This window comes from Passer domesticus, chromosome 1 (assembly GCF_036417665.1).
Source record: "Passer domesticus isolate bPasDom1 chromosome 1, bPasDom1.hap1, whole genome shotgun sequence".
In the NCBI taxonomy this organism is placed as follows: Eukaryota; Metazoa; Chordata; class Aves; order Passeriformes; family Passeridae; genus Passer; species Passer domesticus.
The window spans coordinates 80,242,673-80,255,821 of record NC_087474.1 but is presented as its reverse complement, the minus strand read 5'-3'; the positions used below and the strand labels follow the sequence as shown (position 1 = coordinate 80,255,821).

Sequence of the window (13,149 nt, the reverse complement as noted above, 5' to 3'; positions counted from 1 at the left end):
AGGAGAACACTGCTTTTAACCTTCATCCATGGAGAAAGCTTCCAAGACTTTGGATTGAATTGGAATCTACGAGTATGTGAAATAGATAGTAGTATAATTTATCACAGGGTGAGAAACTTAAGAGTTTTGGGTTTTTACTATGGAGGTGGATAGGAGACAAGATGGAGGATTTTAGACCTTGTCTGATCTCCTTCTTGTTCTTCATCTACTCCATTTTCTGCAGTGTTAGGAGCACAGGGTGATTGGTTAAAAGGGACCACAATGCAGATGTTTTGTGAACAGACAAATAATTAGTTAGTGGTAGAAAGGTAGAAATAAAATACGTTCTAAGAGTTAATTGGACAAAAGAGTTTTAAAACACCTTGAATCTGTGTGTCTTGTGACTATTGGTGCCTTCTGTTTGTATGCTAACTCTGGTGTGCAGACAGCATGCTGGACTGCTGATAAGAGAAAAAATTAACAACCTGAAGACCGACAAAACCAAAAGACCTGTTCTCCTCTCAATCCTGGCACAGAAGTTTTCAGGGGTCTCCCCCTCAGGGGATCCATGGTGGGGTTTCCACATCCAGCCATAAGGTACTAAGTCTCACCACCACTTTTAATTAATTTCAAAACAGCAAATGAATAGAATGCAGACATTAAAAGGTAAAGGGTATTTATTGTCTGAACTCAAAGAAACAACTCGAACAATAACCCAGGGTAAAGATAAGAAACCTACCATACAAGCACTGAAGAGGGGAGACCCCTTGGACTAGAAAGCAAAAAAGAAATTAATACAAACCCAAGTTAAACTACAATATTCATAAGAGTTTTGTAGCATTATAAAAGTAGTAGTTTTTTTCAAGAAACATGTTCAAAAGTGTAGTTTGTTGATTGTATCTGCCATTGACCTCTGCAGAGTAGGCTTGGAAACTCTGTGTAGGATAGAAGATGTCACATGAATCAGCCAATTAAAAATTGTCCAGAGCTAAGCTTCTCACGAAGTTTGACTTTTTCCTTAAATATCTTGTCTTTTAAAATTTTGATTGAAGTTGGTCTCTAGTCCCAGAAAATGCTCTGAATTAATAGGAATTGTGAAAACTGCACCAAGCTGATGTGAGACTGGGTGCAGTATAAATTTGTCATTTAGATCAAGATTGTAGAGGCCAGGGAAAGATTATTTTTCCATCTTTTCCATACAATACTCAATCCACTCTGAGATGACAATTGTTCTTTGAGGAATAGATTGTATTTTTCCCAGTGTTTATGACAGTGGGGTTCCATGATAGTTTGATCCCTTCAAATAAATATATCAAACGCTTGAGATGAAATCCTGTGATTAAGAGGGATGGAATGCTAATTCTGTAGATACTTGATCTATAGACAGCAACAGAAATCTTTAGAAATCACGTAGCTTTAAACAAACTTTCATTAGTGCTACTGATTTTCTAAAAGCATTAGAAAGATTTCAACTTGCTATTTTCATTAATTTTATGTCTCTATGTATGAAAATTGTCTCTGGAGAGGTAGTGCAAGATGTAAAGAGAAGAATATATATTTTATGTGAGAGAATTCACCTGAAATAAAACATCACTGACCTTTGCTTGTTTCATACAAAGTACTAAAGCACTGTCATACAGCAAGCAGTGAGAGCACATTGCCATATCTGATAGTTAAAACAGACCTGTAATACTTCATCCTTGTTTCTTTTCTATCCTGTAAATTAATTGAAATGCAATTGCCTGTCTTCCATGACTCGGAGACAAAAAAACTACCCTCTTCTGTCTCAGAGTGGTTTTAATTACTTTAATGCAGAAAATAATTTGCCTGAATTTTAGTGACCTTGCTAACTATCATTTGTGGGGATTTTACACTAGGAGAGATAGGGAAAAAAGGTGATAAACCTCACAAAGAGCTTGCTATACTCCATTGCAGAAAATCCTTTTCATACTGCTAGCTTACCATATAGAGAGACGCTTATAAGAGCTATTTTTAAATAAAAATTTTTCAGGACTTAGCAGTGCTTGCACTTCCCAAAAGAATGAAAGTCACACATGTATCTACGCTCACAAAACTTGATGGGGAAGGTTGTGCTCTTTCCATCAATAGCTTCTCAGCTGAAGTTAGGTCTGCTTTCCTTCTCTGTCTGCTTCTCATTATTTCTCAGAACCTTTGTGGGTTTCACGGGGGATCTCAGCTGCTCTACCAGCTATAAGAATGTCTCATTACAATCTGAAGTAAACAGAGGTAGCCCATTTTGCTTGAGAGTTGTCATAGGGAAACAATGGCTCTCTTTAAGGCCGTGATACAGTTCTGGCCATGGTGTAGCATAACTGAATTAGTCTGTCACTAAGCATGTGATAAGTCATATAGATTTAGTAGCACAAATTTGCTAGTTAAATCCTCTGTTTTACTATTATTCTGCCTCAACAAGCATTTTCTAAAATTATAAGGAAAAGCTCCTCAAAGGCAGAGAAAAAGGATGCTTGTTTGATGTCTTTCAAAGAAGCTCTGAATTTATTAAAGAAAGGAGGATGAAACAGGATTTTTTAGGAAAACACACAATATGATTTAACTCTACTTTGTGTATCTTAGTTTGAAGAGAGTCAGGAAAAAACGCTGTAGCTTTTGTTCTTAAAATAACTTGCTAAAGAAGTTTTATTTAGTACTACCAGCAATAATTGCTGGAAATTGTTGCTTTTCTCAGAAAGAAATCTGAATCATTCCATTCTTCCCAGGATGTAGCTACCTGCCATGTAAATTTTGAGTGAGCTAATCAAAGTTTCCCAGGGTGATGAAAATTCCTTTTGGTTGCTTTGGCATTTTTTACAGGATTCTTAATTTTTCTGTGATTTTCTTTACCTGATTAAATTTTTAACATTTTCAGGGTTTTTTTGTTTAATAAGTTTTTTCAGTTATCTGCAGGAGTTCACAGTAGCCTAAGGTGTTGCATGCTGGCATATTGATAAATGTTTGTCTTGGCTAACAGTCCTTGAAGGGATTTTAGCTTTGTTTTCTGCTTTCTTTTACTGGAAAGAAAATGTAATGTGCATTTTAATTGGCTTTGTTTCCCTTGCATCCCATGTTTACAATTTTCTACCTCATTCTTTCAGACGTGAGGAAGAAATTTCATCACTGGTGCCGTGGTAAGATTCACTCTGGACTAAGGAAATAACTGAATGAGTCTGCTCAAGAGCTATTTGGCATCCTAGTTTACACAGCTGCAGAGACTCTCTTCCTCATTGAAAAATCTGACATACGGCATGTGAGGATCCTTTGGTACTTTGTTTTTCCCTGTTTTAACTCTCAAAGGTTTCAAACAGCCCTCCTGCCTGTCAATTAAACAGTCAGCTTCAACAAATTCTCTTTACTGTACAAAGACAGTTAAAATATTACTCATACATTAAAGAATTTCAGTCCAGCTTGAGAACTCTGAGGCTTTGCTTGCTCACTTCTCAAAGGGGCTATATCTTCACCTACAGTTCTATAGACTGCTTCTGAGCCCTTATCAATCTTTAACTCACTTTTGGGATTTAGACTGCCACCAGTCCCATCTTGTCTGTTGAAGTAACAGCATCTTTTACTCCAGGTTGATTTCTCAGTCATCAAGGTGATTCAAGTGTTACTCGTCTACCATGGCTACCTTCTCTCCCTTCTGCTCTTTTTTTTTAACAACCATAAAGTGAGGAGTTTTGAGCACCATGAAGACATGAGCTGCTCTATTTGACTTATTGCACTGCTTTCATATATACATTCAACCTTTCATTTTCATGAGAGTATGTTATAGTAGAAAGTCATCAGCCTCTGCCACAGAAAGTAATAAAATCTGTATCTCATGAGTAGAGAGAAAAACTATTTATAGGGCATACTTTCTGCTGAAAAGTGAAGAAAGGAGACTCTTCCTGAGTTTATGAAAAATAACCCTTCAGTGAGAGCTAGATATTCTTAGCAGTGACCCAGATCAACTCTGCTATTCAAAAACTGGAATTGGTTCATGACCCTGAATTTTAGAAGACTGTTCTACAAGAGCTTTGAAAACAAAATATTTCTGCTTTCCATTGAGTCAGCTTCATTATTAATATAATCTTGTAACTCAGACTTTTTAAAATACTGATCTTCAAAGGAGGAACAACAGTTGTCACGAGATGAAAGGGGGTATTCTTCTCACCATATGCTGATGATTGTTGTAAAGAGGTTATCAGGAAATCAAATCACTGTAGACACACTGCAAAAGTCTAGACATTTTGTACTTTCCCCTTCTGTGTCCAGTTCTCAGAGAAAACAGGGACAATTTTGGATTGTGTGTCAGTGACGACGCACTTACCTCAGGGAGTTACTCTCAGGGTTATTCTTTCATCCTGACACTGCTGCTGGCTGACTCACTCACTTGTCACATCACTTGGTGTGTCTGCTTTATGTCTTATACTAGATTATGATTCTGGGATTTCTAGTTCCTTCAAAGAAATCCTATGGAGGAAAAGAATTCACAAGTAGCTTGAGCATTCCCTGCAGACTCTGTCCACCACTGCTTCAATATCTCTGCTAAGAAATAGAGTGCTTAGAGAAGGTACTGAAATGAATGGAAACTGTGAAAATCCACTGTGCAGATATAGAATATATATATGTGTATATATATTTATATGCCCAAGGTTTTGTGGAGAACATTCAGTAAGGGTTACAATAATGTGTTTTTTTGGTAACAGTACGTATGTATATATTTATGTATTTATGCATGTGTGTATGTATGCCCCTTCAGACATAAATTATGCATTTTGAATAGTGCTTACTAAGTACACAACTCTTCCTTCCTGCAAAGCTACTAAAGAAATGATTACATGGTAATGTCTGATTTTTCCGTTGAAATAAAAACAATCATGCTTGGAGGTGATTGGACTGGAAGAAAAAACTCAAGCCAATTAGTAGCTTTCCATCTCACACTAACTTTTGGTTGCACTGCCATTCAGAGGACTTTTCTGAGAAACTGAAGTGATTTGACACAATATAAAAGAGCTGCTTTTTTCCCACAGCACAATCCTGGGCTTTCTTTACATGATGATCTGCCAATTTTTCTGCTGTGGCTCTCTACTTCTTATTCAACTGTAATGAGACATACCATTTTTCATGGTTAGACAGCTGGACTGACTAGATTGTTTTTCAGTTAGAATGAAATGTTACTGCATTTCTCTCACAGATAAAAACCAAGTATAATTATGGCAGAAAAGTGAAGATTATAGACTAGGAAAGTGAAGATCTTTTTAAACTTCATAATATACAATTATCTCATGATCTAAAGTGAGAGAAAGAATGGTAGTGCTGAGAATGGCCCTGTCAGGTGCATATAGAGAGTGAAGAAGTGTATGCAGATGTTAGAAGTATTACTTCTGCCATATTTGTCGTTCAAAGGTCATGAACAAAGAAAAGACCAGGTTAACAGCTTAGTTTTAAAATTATAAATCATTCAAATAATGGCTTATTCATAAAAAAATCTGTGTTATTGTTTTTTGATTTGATTATCTGGATTGATGGCAATATTTATTTTGTACTTAAGCCCAGATGCTGCTGTGTGTCTTTTTGGGAGATATTTGGAGAGGGTTATAAACATCGAGGAGATTGTGGAATCCCTTGGAAAAAGTGCTTCAGATGAGTCTGAACAGACAAGAACTTAAACCTACAAGCCAGAAAAAGAAAATTGATTATTTCTGAGACGGATGAGTGAGAAAAAACTAAAAGAATGGTGATTACTGCATTGACTGCAAATTAATAATATCCATCATCATAATACTGATCACCTAAAATAGCAATGAGATCAGATTTAAACTGCTTAGTGTTTAAAGCTTCTCTGGTTCTCATGCCATTTTTAATGAAAAGCATTCCACTTCTGCACATTTATAACATTTTCAAGTAAGTGCAAACATATAATTTGCCAGAAAAATCAACAATTATGTGCTTTCAGGCTCCAGATTGATAAATAATTCTCCTATTCCTTGTAACTGAGGAAAAGAGGTAAGCTACTGAGAATCCTGTTCTCGACACTGAAATCTCTTGCTTTAAAATTCCTTTCACTTTAAAAGCATATGATTATGAGGCAACCAGTGACTCCAAAAAAGTGCTCAGTGAAAATATATTAGAACAGTTTTCCACTGACAAATATTTTTATTTGCATATGGTACCAAAAGACAGTGATCAAATTCCTGAACACTGGGAAACAACAGTTTGGGAATTATTATTTTTTTTTAATATCTCCATCACTAACAGGGATGTTAGTAGAGAATGCATCACCCAGAGATTTTCAGATTGTTGTAAGTTGACAGGTGAATGGTGGAAAGACTAAAGAATAGGGATTTGATCCAGAGGGATGTTGTGAGACCGAAAGAAAACTACTGGTCCAAAAATGTTAGCAAACAAGTGTCCCTGTATTGCTCGGAGGCTAATTTAGTGAACTAGAAAGAATCAAAGAAATGCTTTTTCCAAAGACATCTGTGGATAGCAGATAGAAGTACATTGCATTATTTTAATAATTTTTGGGATCTTGAGTGGAATTGGCCACTGCTACACAGATAGATGATGCAGACTAAAACCTCATAGAAACTTCCAAAGTTTAATTGTCTGGGTCTTTTTTTTAAATTTCAAAATCAGCTAACACTTCAGTTTTTACTGAAGTTACAGTTTTTACTGCAGTTACAGACTTGAGTTTTAGAAAGCACAGAAAATCTGGACCTGAGGACATGTAATCAAACTACTCCATGAATTATGCTTGTGCATGTAAATGCAGCATAGCCCTTTGGACAGTAGCAGCATAATCACACAAAGCCAAGGGACTAATTAAATGCTAATAATCTGCTTCTTTGGTTCCCCCTTCTAGCCAGCTTCCCACAGCCACTCCTCAATTTCCACTTACAGATGCTGAAGTGCTAAATATTATCTCTGTACTTGAGTGACATGGTAATGAGATTCAAAGAGACCTCACACAGTGTGCATTTGAGCAAGAAAGGGCCTGGGCGAACTCCCTCTACCTTTCTTTTTCTCCCACAGTGGACCTGTACAGCCTGCTCATGCCTCTGCCTGTCTTCTTGTATCACTTCTGGGATTGCTCATTGATTTTAGTGAATGCTTTTTTCTGACTCAAATTCAACTGGCAAAGGATAATTCGTCTCTCAAAAATATTGCAAGGTGGAGATCACTGTAACCCTGTCTGGAAAGAGGGTGTCAAAGAGTACCTGCAAACAGAGCATAGGACATGGGGGAGTTATATCAAAAGCGGGGGGTTTTGCTCAAATCTTTGTTGATGGTTTATTTCTTTTAAGAGAAGGAGCTCATATTAGTATATCACTGCTATCAGTTTCTAGTTTTCTGCAACCAAGGCTGGTTTTCCGGGGTGCTGAAAAGCTTGAAAACCACCACTTTTAAAAGAAATATTGTCTCAGCTTTTGTTTTTAAAATCTAAGAGATAATTTTGGCCATATCTGTTGTGCAAGACTCCTATCATCTTTGAAATAGATAATTGAAATATCAACATGTCTTCAGACATGAGAGATCTAGGATACTTTGAACAATTTTAGCATTATGTTTTATTTCTTATTAAATAGGAGCATGAGACACACATCTATCTTTTACCATGGAAGTAATTAGATGTACATACATCTTCTCTCATGTTAAAAAACAGCTTGTTTTGCCTTTTAGTTAGAGCAGTCTGATGGTACATCATCTCTTCAGTGTTTCAACTAAGTTGCTAAGCTACCTTAAGTCTGCTGCTACCAGTAATGAAACCCCATCCCAAAAATGTGAGTGGCAAGCCCTAAAACAAATGTGCCCCAAGAGTGCAGAGCATAAGCAGAAATTTGGAGGAGAGGGATAGCTCTGGGTGAGAAAAAAAAAAGTGGGCTTTTCTTTCCATTGCTATAACCAATACTACACTTTTATGACACATTCAGCAAAAAATCAAAGATGGAGCATTATCTGGATAGCTTCTGGGTGAAGAGAGCAAATGAAAACATAAATGGGGATGAGAATGGAGACAATGTGCAGAGAAAGGGAGGGGCCAGGAGGTGAATAGACAGACAGATAAGTGGATCAAACTCCCTGGAGGAAGCTTCTCTCTAGGCTCCCCTGATCTAGGTCCACCTAAGTAGGTGAAGGGAGAGAGATCTCTGTGTTGTGGTCACTTCCAGTAGGAGAGATTAATGTTGAGTGGCTGTTACCTTGGGATACCTTGCAGATTTCACATTTCTGGATGCAGATGTAGAAAAGATAGGTTATCTGGGGAGATGCTGTTCTCCCGCATCAGTCTTTATATAATTTTTCTGCAGTTCTGTTCTTTAATGGTTGGGTGTACATATCCTGTCTATGTCAGGAGTTAGTGAATACTGTATAGTGGCCTGAGGATCAGTAACTAGATAAGAAAATCTTTTTGAATTCTGGTTTGCATTATGTCTTGACAGGAAAACAAATGTCACCCTTTCAGCAGCAAACTTTAATTTCAGGCATGCTGATGGTAAATTATTTATTCCAAACTGATAAATGTGGGATTTCCTGTTTCACAAGTTATTTTGTTTGTCTTGGTGGTTTATGTTTCAGTTTTATGAAGCAATCTATCTGAAGAAGTACCCAGAAAATATTGACTGAGGCTTTTCTTCTGATAAAGGTCATCATAACCATTGCTCTACAGCAATCCAGACTTGAAAGTAAAATCACACTTCATCCTGATGCTGAGATGTTAAATACAGATAGTTGTGCTTCTACATGCATTGTGTCATCCTGTACCTCTTTATTAGCTGGTTCACTTTAAAACCAGCTAATGCACAGAAGATGAAAACCTTTTGAGACATTATAGGAAATAGACTTTTGCATCAGGTACAGACCCCTCCAGAGCCTTACTGGTAGTCAACTGGAAATGTTCTTTGAAACAATTTTCTTGCAAACATTACTCTCAGGTGCAGTGTCTGACTTTCCTATGGCCTTTAAAATCCATTTGTGTTTTAGGCTTTGTTCAGCATACTTGTTTTTCAAACCTCAGTTGTAATGCTTGAAGATATAACAGGAAAACAACTTTTGTCCTCTCTCTTCATGTTACTTTGGCAATTCTTTTCTTCTTTATTCTCAAGGGCTTTTCCTAACACACTGCAAGCAAACTGACTTTCAGCTCATGCCCAGTAAGCCAGGGATATCCCTATGTTTCTAGGGCTCCTGGGCCATGTGGATTTCTAGGAGATTTATTGATGCTTTTGTGTCATTGTCATTGTATGAGCTCTATTTCTTACAGGTTCTGACTTTATCTCCTGCAGATTTCCTTCATCTGTTCTAAATACTGAGTTTTCTTTTTCTGCCCAATATCTTAATTCTTGATGGTGACTGGGCTTCTGCAATCAACTCCATCATCTTTTCCTTCTCAATAATAAGATTACTAAGAAGTTTATTACATGGAAAAAAACTACTTTATTTAGGACCATTTATTAAGCTATTTGTGACTTTGAATCATGTTGATTTTGGTCCTTATTTTGCCTTCATATCTTAAAAATTATAAGAATCTTACTAGAGAGTATAATGCAACCTTGCAACACATCCTGGAAATGGACAGCTAAGGCATAGAAAAGTAGCAAGGCAAAGGGGATCTAGGAGAGAGAACCATGAGGAAATATATATTCTTTTGCTTTCCTTTCCTGTTCTTATTTTGCCACACATACAAAGCAGAATAAGTTTGTACCACAGAAGGAGCCAGAGTAAATCAGAATCCGAAAAATACAATCTATCACTTCAGCTGCAAGAATTCTGTAAGATTGTTAGTACAGTTCTGAAAGTTCTGCTAATTGAAAATCAGTATTGAAATATTATTCTGAGAAACTAAAGAAGAGAAGCAAAGAGTAACTTGTCTGCTTTCCTGCAGCTACTGGTAACTTGTGCTGCATCTTATCCTGCTGTGCCCTGCCATGCGATGTTTCACAGAGGCTCAGAATCAGCAGCCCCTCCACTTTCTGCAGCTCCTGAGTCCCATTGGCTGGAAAGAAAAGCAGAGGCGGAGAGTACTCTGAATATTTTTCTCTTCCACACACAGTGAAACAGGCAGCCAGCATGCACTGCCTGACCGAGAGACTGGTGCTTGCAGTTTGAAAATAGTTCCTGCTCCGCAGCAGTCGCTTGGGCATTTTATGGTCACATCTCTTTAATGGAAAGCACCAAAAAAGCCTTGCAGCATCCCAGTGAACTAAGGAGGAACTGACCATATGGGAGAATCTGATGCACACATAGAGACTGTTGGGACTCTGTGACATAGATCACCAAGGTAAATGTGATGATGATCAGGAACTGTGTCTGTAAGGGTGTAAACCAGTTCTTCTGAGTCTGAAATCTTATTTTTTCACAGTAGTCAAAGTGTTCTGAACTGCTGCCTGCCTCAGTCCTAGCTTATTTTTCTTTTTTTTTTTTTTTCAAGCTGAAAAGCCGAAGAAGGTTTTCAAAGGAATGCAAAAGGAACGAACAGGAGTTTTAAAAGCAGGAAGCCGAAAAGGATCTCCATAAGATGAATTTCACCCAGCACCGTGGGACATTCCAGCCTCTCCATTTCTGGAACCACAGCTACAGACTGCACGGAGGAGCCAGCGAGCCCAATGCAAAGGGCCACTCCTCAGGAGGCTGCTACGAGCAGCTCTTTGTATCCCCTGAAGTGTTTGTGACTCTGGGCATCGTCAGCTTGCTGGAGAACGTCCTGGTCATTGTGGCCATAGCCAAGAACAAGAACCTCCATTCACCCATGTACTTCTTCATCTGTAGCTTGGCAGTGGCTGACATGCTAGTGAGTGTATCTAATGGATCAGAAACCATTGTCATCACGCTGCTAAACAACACAGACACAGATGCACAGAGCTTTACCATAAACATTGACAATGTCATCGACTCAGTCATTTGCAGTTCCCTGCTTGCATCAATTTGCAGTCTTCTCTCAATAGCAGTGGACAGGTACTTTACAATCTTTTACGCCCTCCAGTACCATAATATCATGACCGTGAAGCGTGTAGGGGTTATCATCACATGCATCTGGGCTGCTTGCACAGTCTCAGGCATTTTGTTCATCATTTACTCTGACAGCAGTGTTGTCATCATCTGCCTAATCAGCATGTTCTTCACTATGCTCATTCTCATGGCATCCCTCTATGTCCACATGTTTATGATGGCTCGTATGCACATAAAAAAGATTGCTGTTCTTCCAGGGACTGGCCCTGTTCGCCAAGGGGCCAACATGAAAGGGGCCATCACTCTCACCATCCTGATTGGAGTTTTTGTTGTGTGCTGGGCTCCATTTTTCCTACACCTGATTTTCTACATCTCCTGCCCCTACAACCCTTACTGTGTGTGCTTCATGTCCCACTTTAATTTCTACCTCATCCTTATCATGTGCAATTCCATCATCGATCCACTTATCTATGCATTCCGGAGTCAGGAGCTCAGGAAAACTTTCAAGGAGATTATATGCTGCTGTAGCCTGAGAGGGCTTTGTGATTTCCCTGGCAAATATTAAACCGAATGGATGGATATGTTACTGTGTACACAACAGGCAGCACAGATTTCCAAGCCTTCGGGTCCTCTTTCTCAGCAGAATTTGGTTTAAATCTTTAAGAGTGAGCACCTCTTTCTGTCTCCCCCCACTCCCATTCTTGTGTTCCATTCATGTGGAATTCATATTTCTGTATAATGTACATGATGTCTGTGGTTTGTAATTTATTTGGCTGGAAAGACCAGTAGCACTTGATATCAGTTTCTAAGTAAGCCCATAAATGTAATAATGAATGTGAAATAGTAACAAACATGAGCAGCTATATATTCCAACTGCTGACAAAATAAATATCTTGCCTGACTTACAGTACATATTGGCTGATATTGTTTCTTATTCTGTTGAATTAATTATATCTATCCACTATATTATATTCAGCTAAGAATAGAGCATATGCTTCTACATTAGTGGATTAAAGGTTCTCTGGAATTAGAAAACAAATTTTTCAGAAAGGCCAGTGAAGCTAACAAGGTGTATTTATACATTTTGAACTCTTTTTGTTTTGCTTTGCAGCAGTAATTCAATTTTTTGTTACAGTTATTGCCCACAAGAAACACTTGCTACACAGCCAGTTGAATGCTTGGGCTTTGGGCTGGGTTTGTTTTCAAGATGATTGCTGTATGTCTGAGAGTATATTTTTGCAAAATTTAAATTGCTCCCTGGAGCATCAAACAGTCCTGGATATATCTACTAGACTGGCATCTGGGCAGACTAGCTCCCTCCATTCAGCCATGAAACAGGTACAATATTAACTTTGACAGTGCCAGCAGCAGTGCAAAAATTCACCGAGATTTACCTGGTGAAGATAAAGAGGGAAATTCAACTGGAACATTCAGTCCTTGTTCTGAGGTGCTGTGGGGAATAAGGACTCTGTGCTCCAGATAAAAATACATCTTTGTTGAAAACAAGCTGCCTTCTATTATGAAATGTGGTGTTAGCAGATGGGATCTACTGCCAGGATCTTTACACAGAAGTCAGGACAGGTGTTAATTTGGTCAGAGCACCTCAGCCCACACTGTAGAGCACATGGGTGTTGGAGGGGTAATGCTGTCACATGGAATGAGTGCCTGCTGATAAGGCTGGCTACCCACGCTCAGCATCTGGCAGCTGCGTGAATACAATTCACCTTTGCAGGCATCTACTCTCTGCCTCAGTTTCACCTTAAAATTCCACTCTCTTCACAGGTTGTTTTAAGGATCTCGGGCCCCTGGTATTAGTACTTTTGGAGGTGTTTAAAGCATAAATGTGACTACACAGGATTCTGTGAAGATGTCCCTTAGTATCTTGATACTTTGACGATATCAGCTTGTATGTAAGGAGAAAAAAAGAGTCATTTATCTAGTCCCAAAAAGTATAAAACACAGTGAAACTTGTAGAAGGTCTGGAGAGTTCTGATTTAAGAACACAAAATTAAAAGTAAAACACAGCTCAGGCTTTAATCCTGAATGCTTGCTTTTCACCAAGATGAGCAGTGAATGAATGAAAAACAGGATGATCAGTCCTATTTATTTTCTTGGAAACAGATTGTTCTCTACAGCTGCTAGTTTCTTCATCAAAGAAAAGCATAAAATAAAGAGCTATTCAAAGAGACCAGTGGTTTCTATCTTGGATTCTCCAGATAGAAGCTG

General features: G+C 38.2%; 1 protein-coding gene across 1 annotated transcript; it reads left to right on the top strand.

Annotated features, from left to right (window-relative positions):
• The first annotated feature begins 9,935 nt into the window (after positions 1–9,935).
• MC4R (melanocortin 4 receptor) lies at positions 9,936–11,827 on the top strand. The gene is made up of 2 exons (XM_064401768.1): positions 9,936–10,255; positions 10,406–11,827. The coding sequence occupies exon 2, from the start codon at positions 10,493–10,495 to the stop codon at positions 11,486–11,488; it is 996 nt and encodes a 331-aa protein (XP_064257838.1). The 5' UTR covers positions 9,936–10,255; positions 10,406–10,492; the 3' UTR covers positions 11,489–11,827.
• The last annotated feature ends 1,322 nt before the right edge of the window (positions 11,828–13,149 follow it).

What these genes read in the sequence shown, in the direction of transcription:
- MC4R (XM_064401768.1), top strand. Translation starts at nt 10,493, where the DNA reads ATGAATTTCACCCAGCACCGTGGGACATTCCAGCCTCTCCATTTCTGG.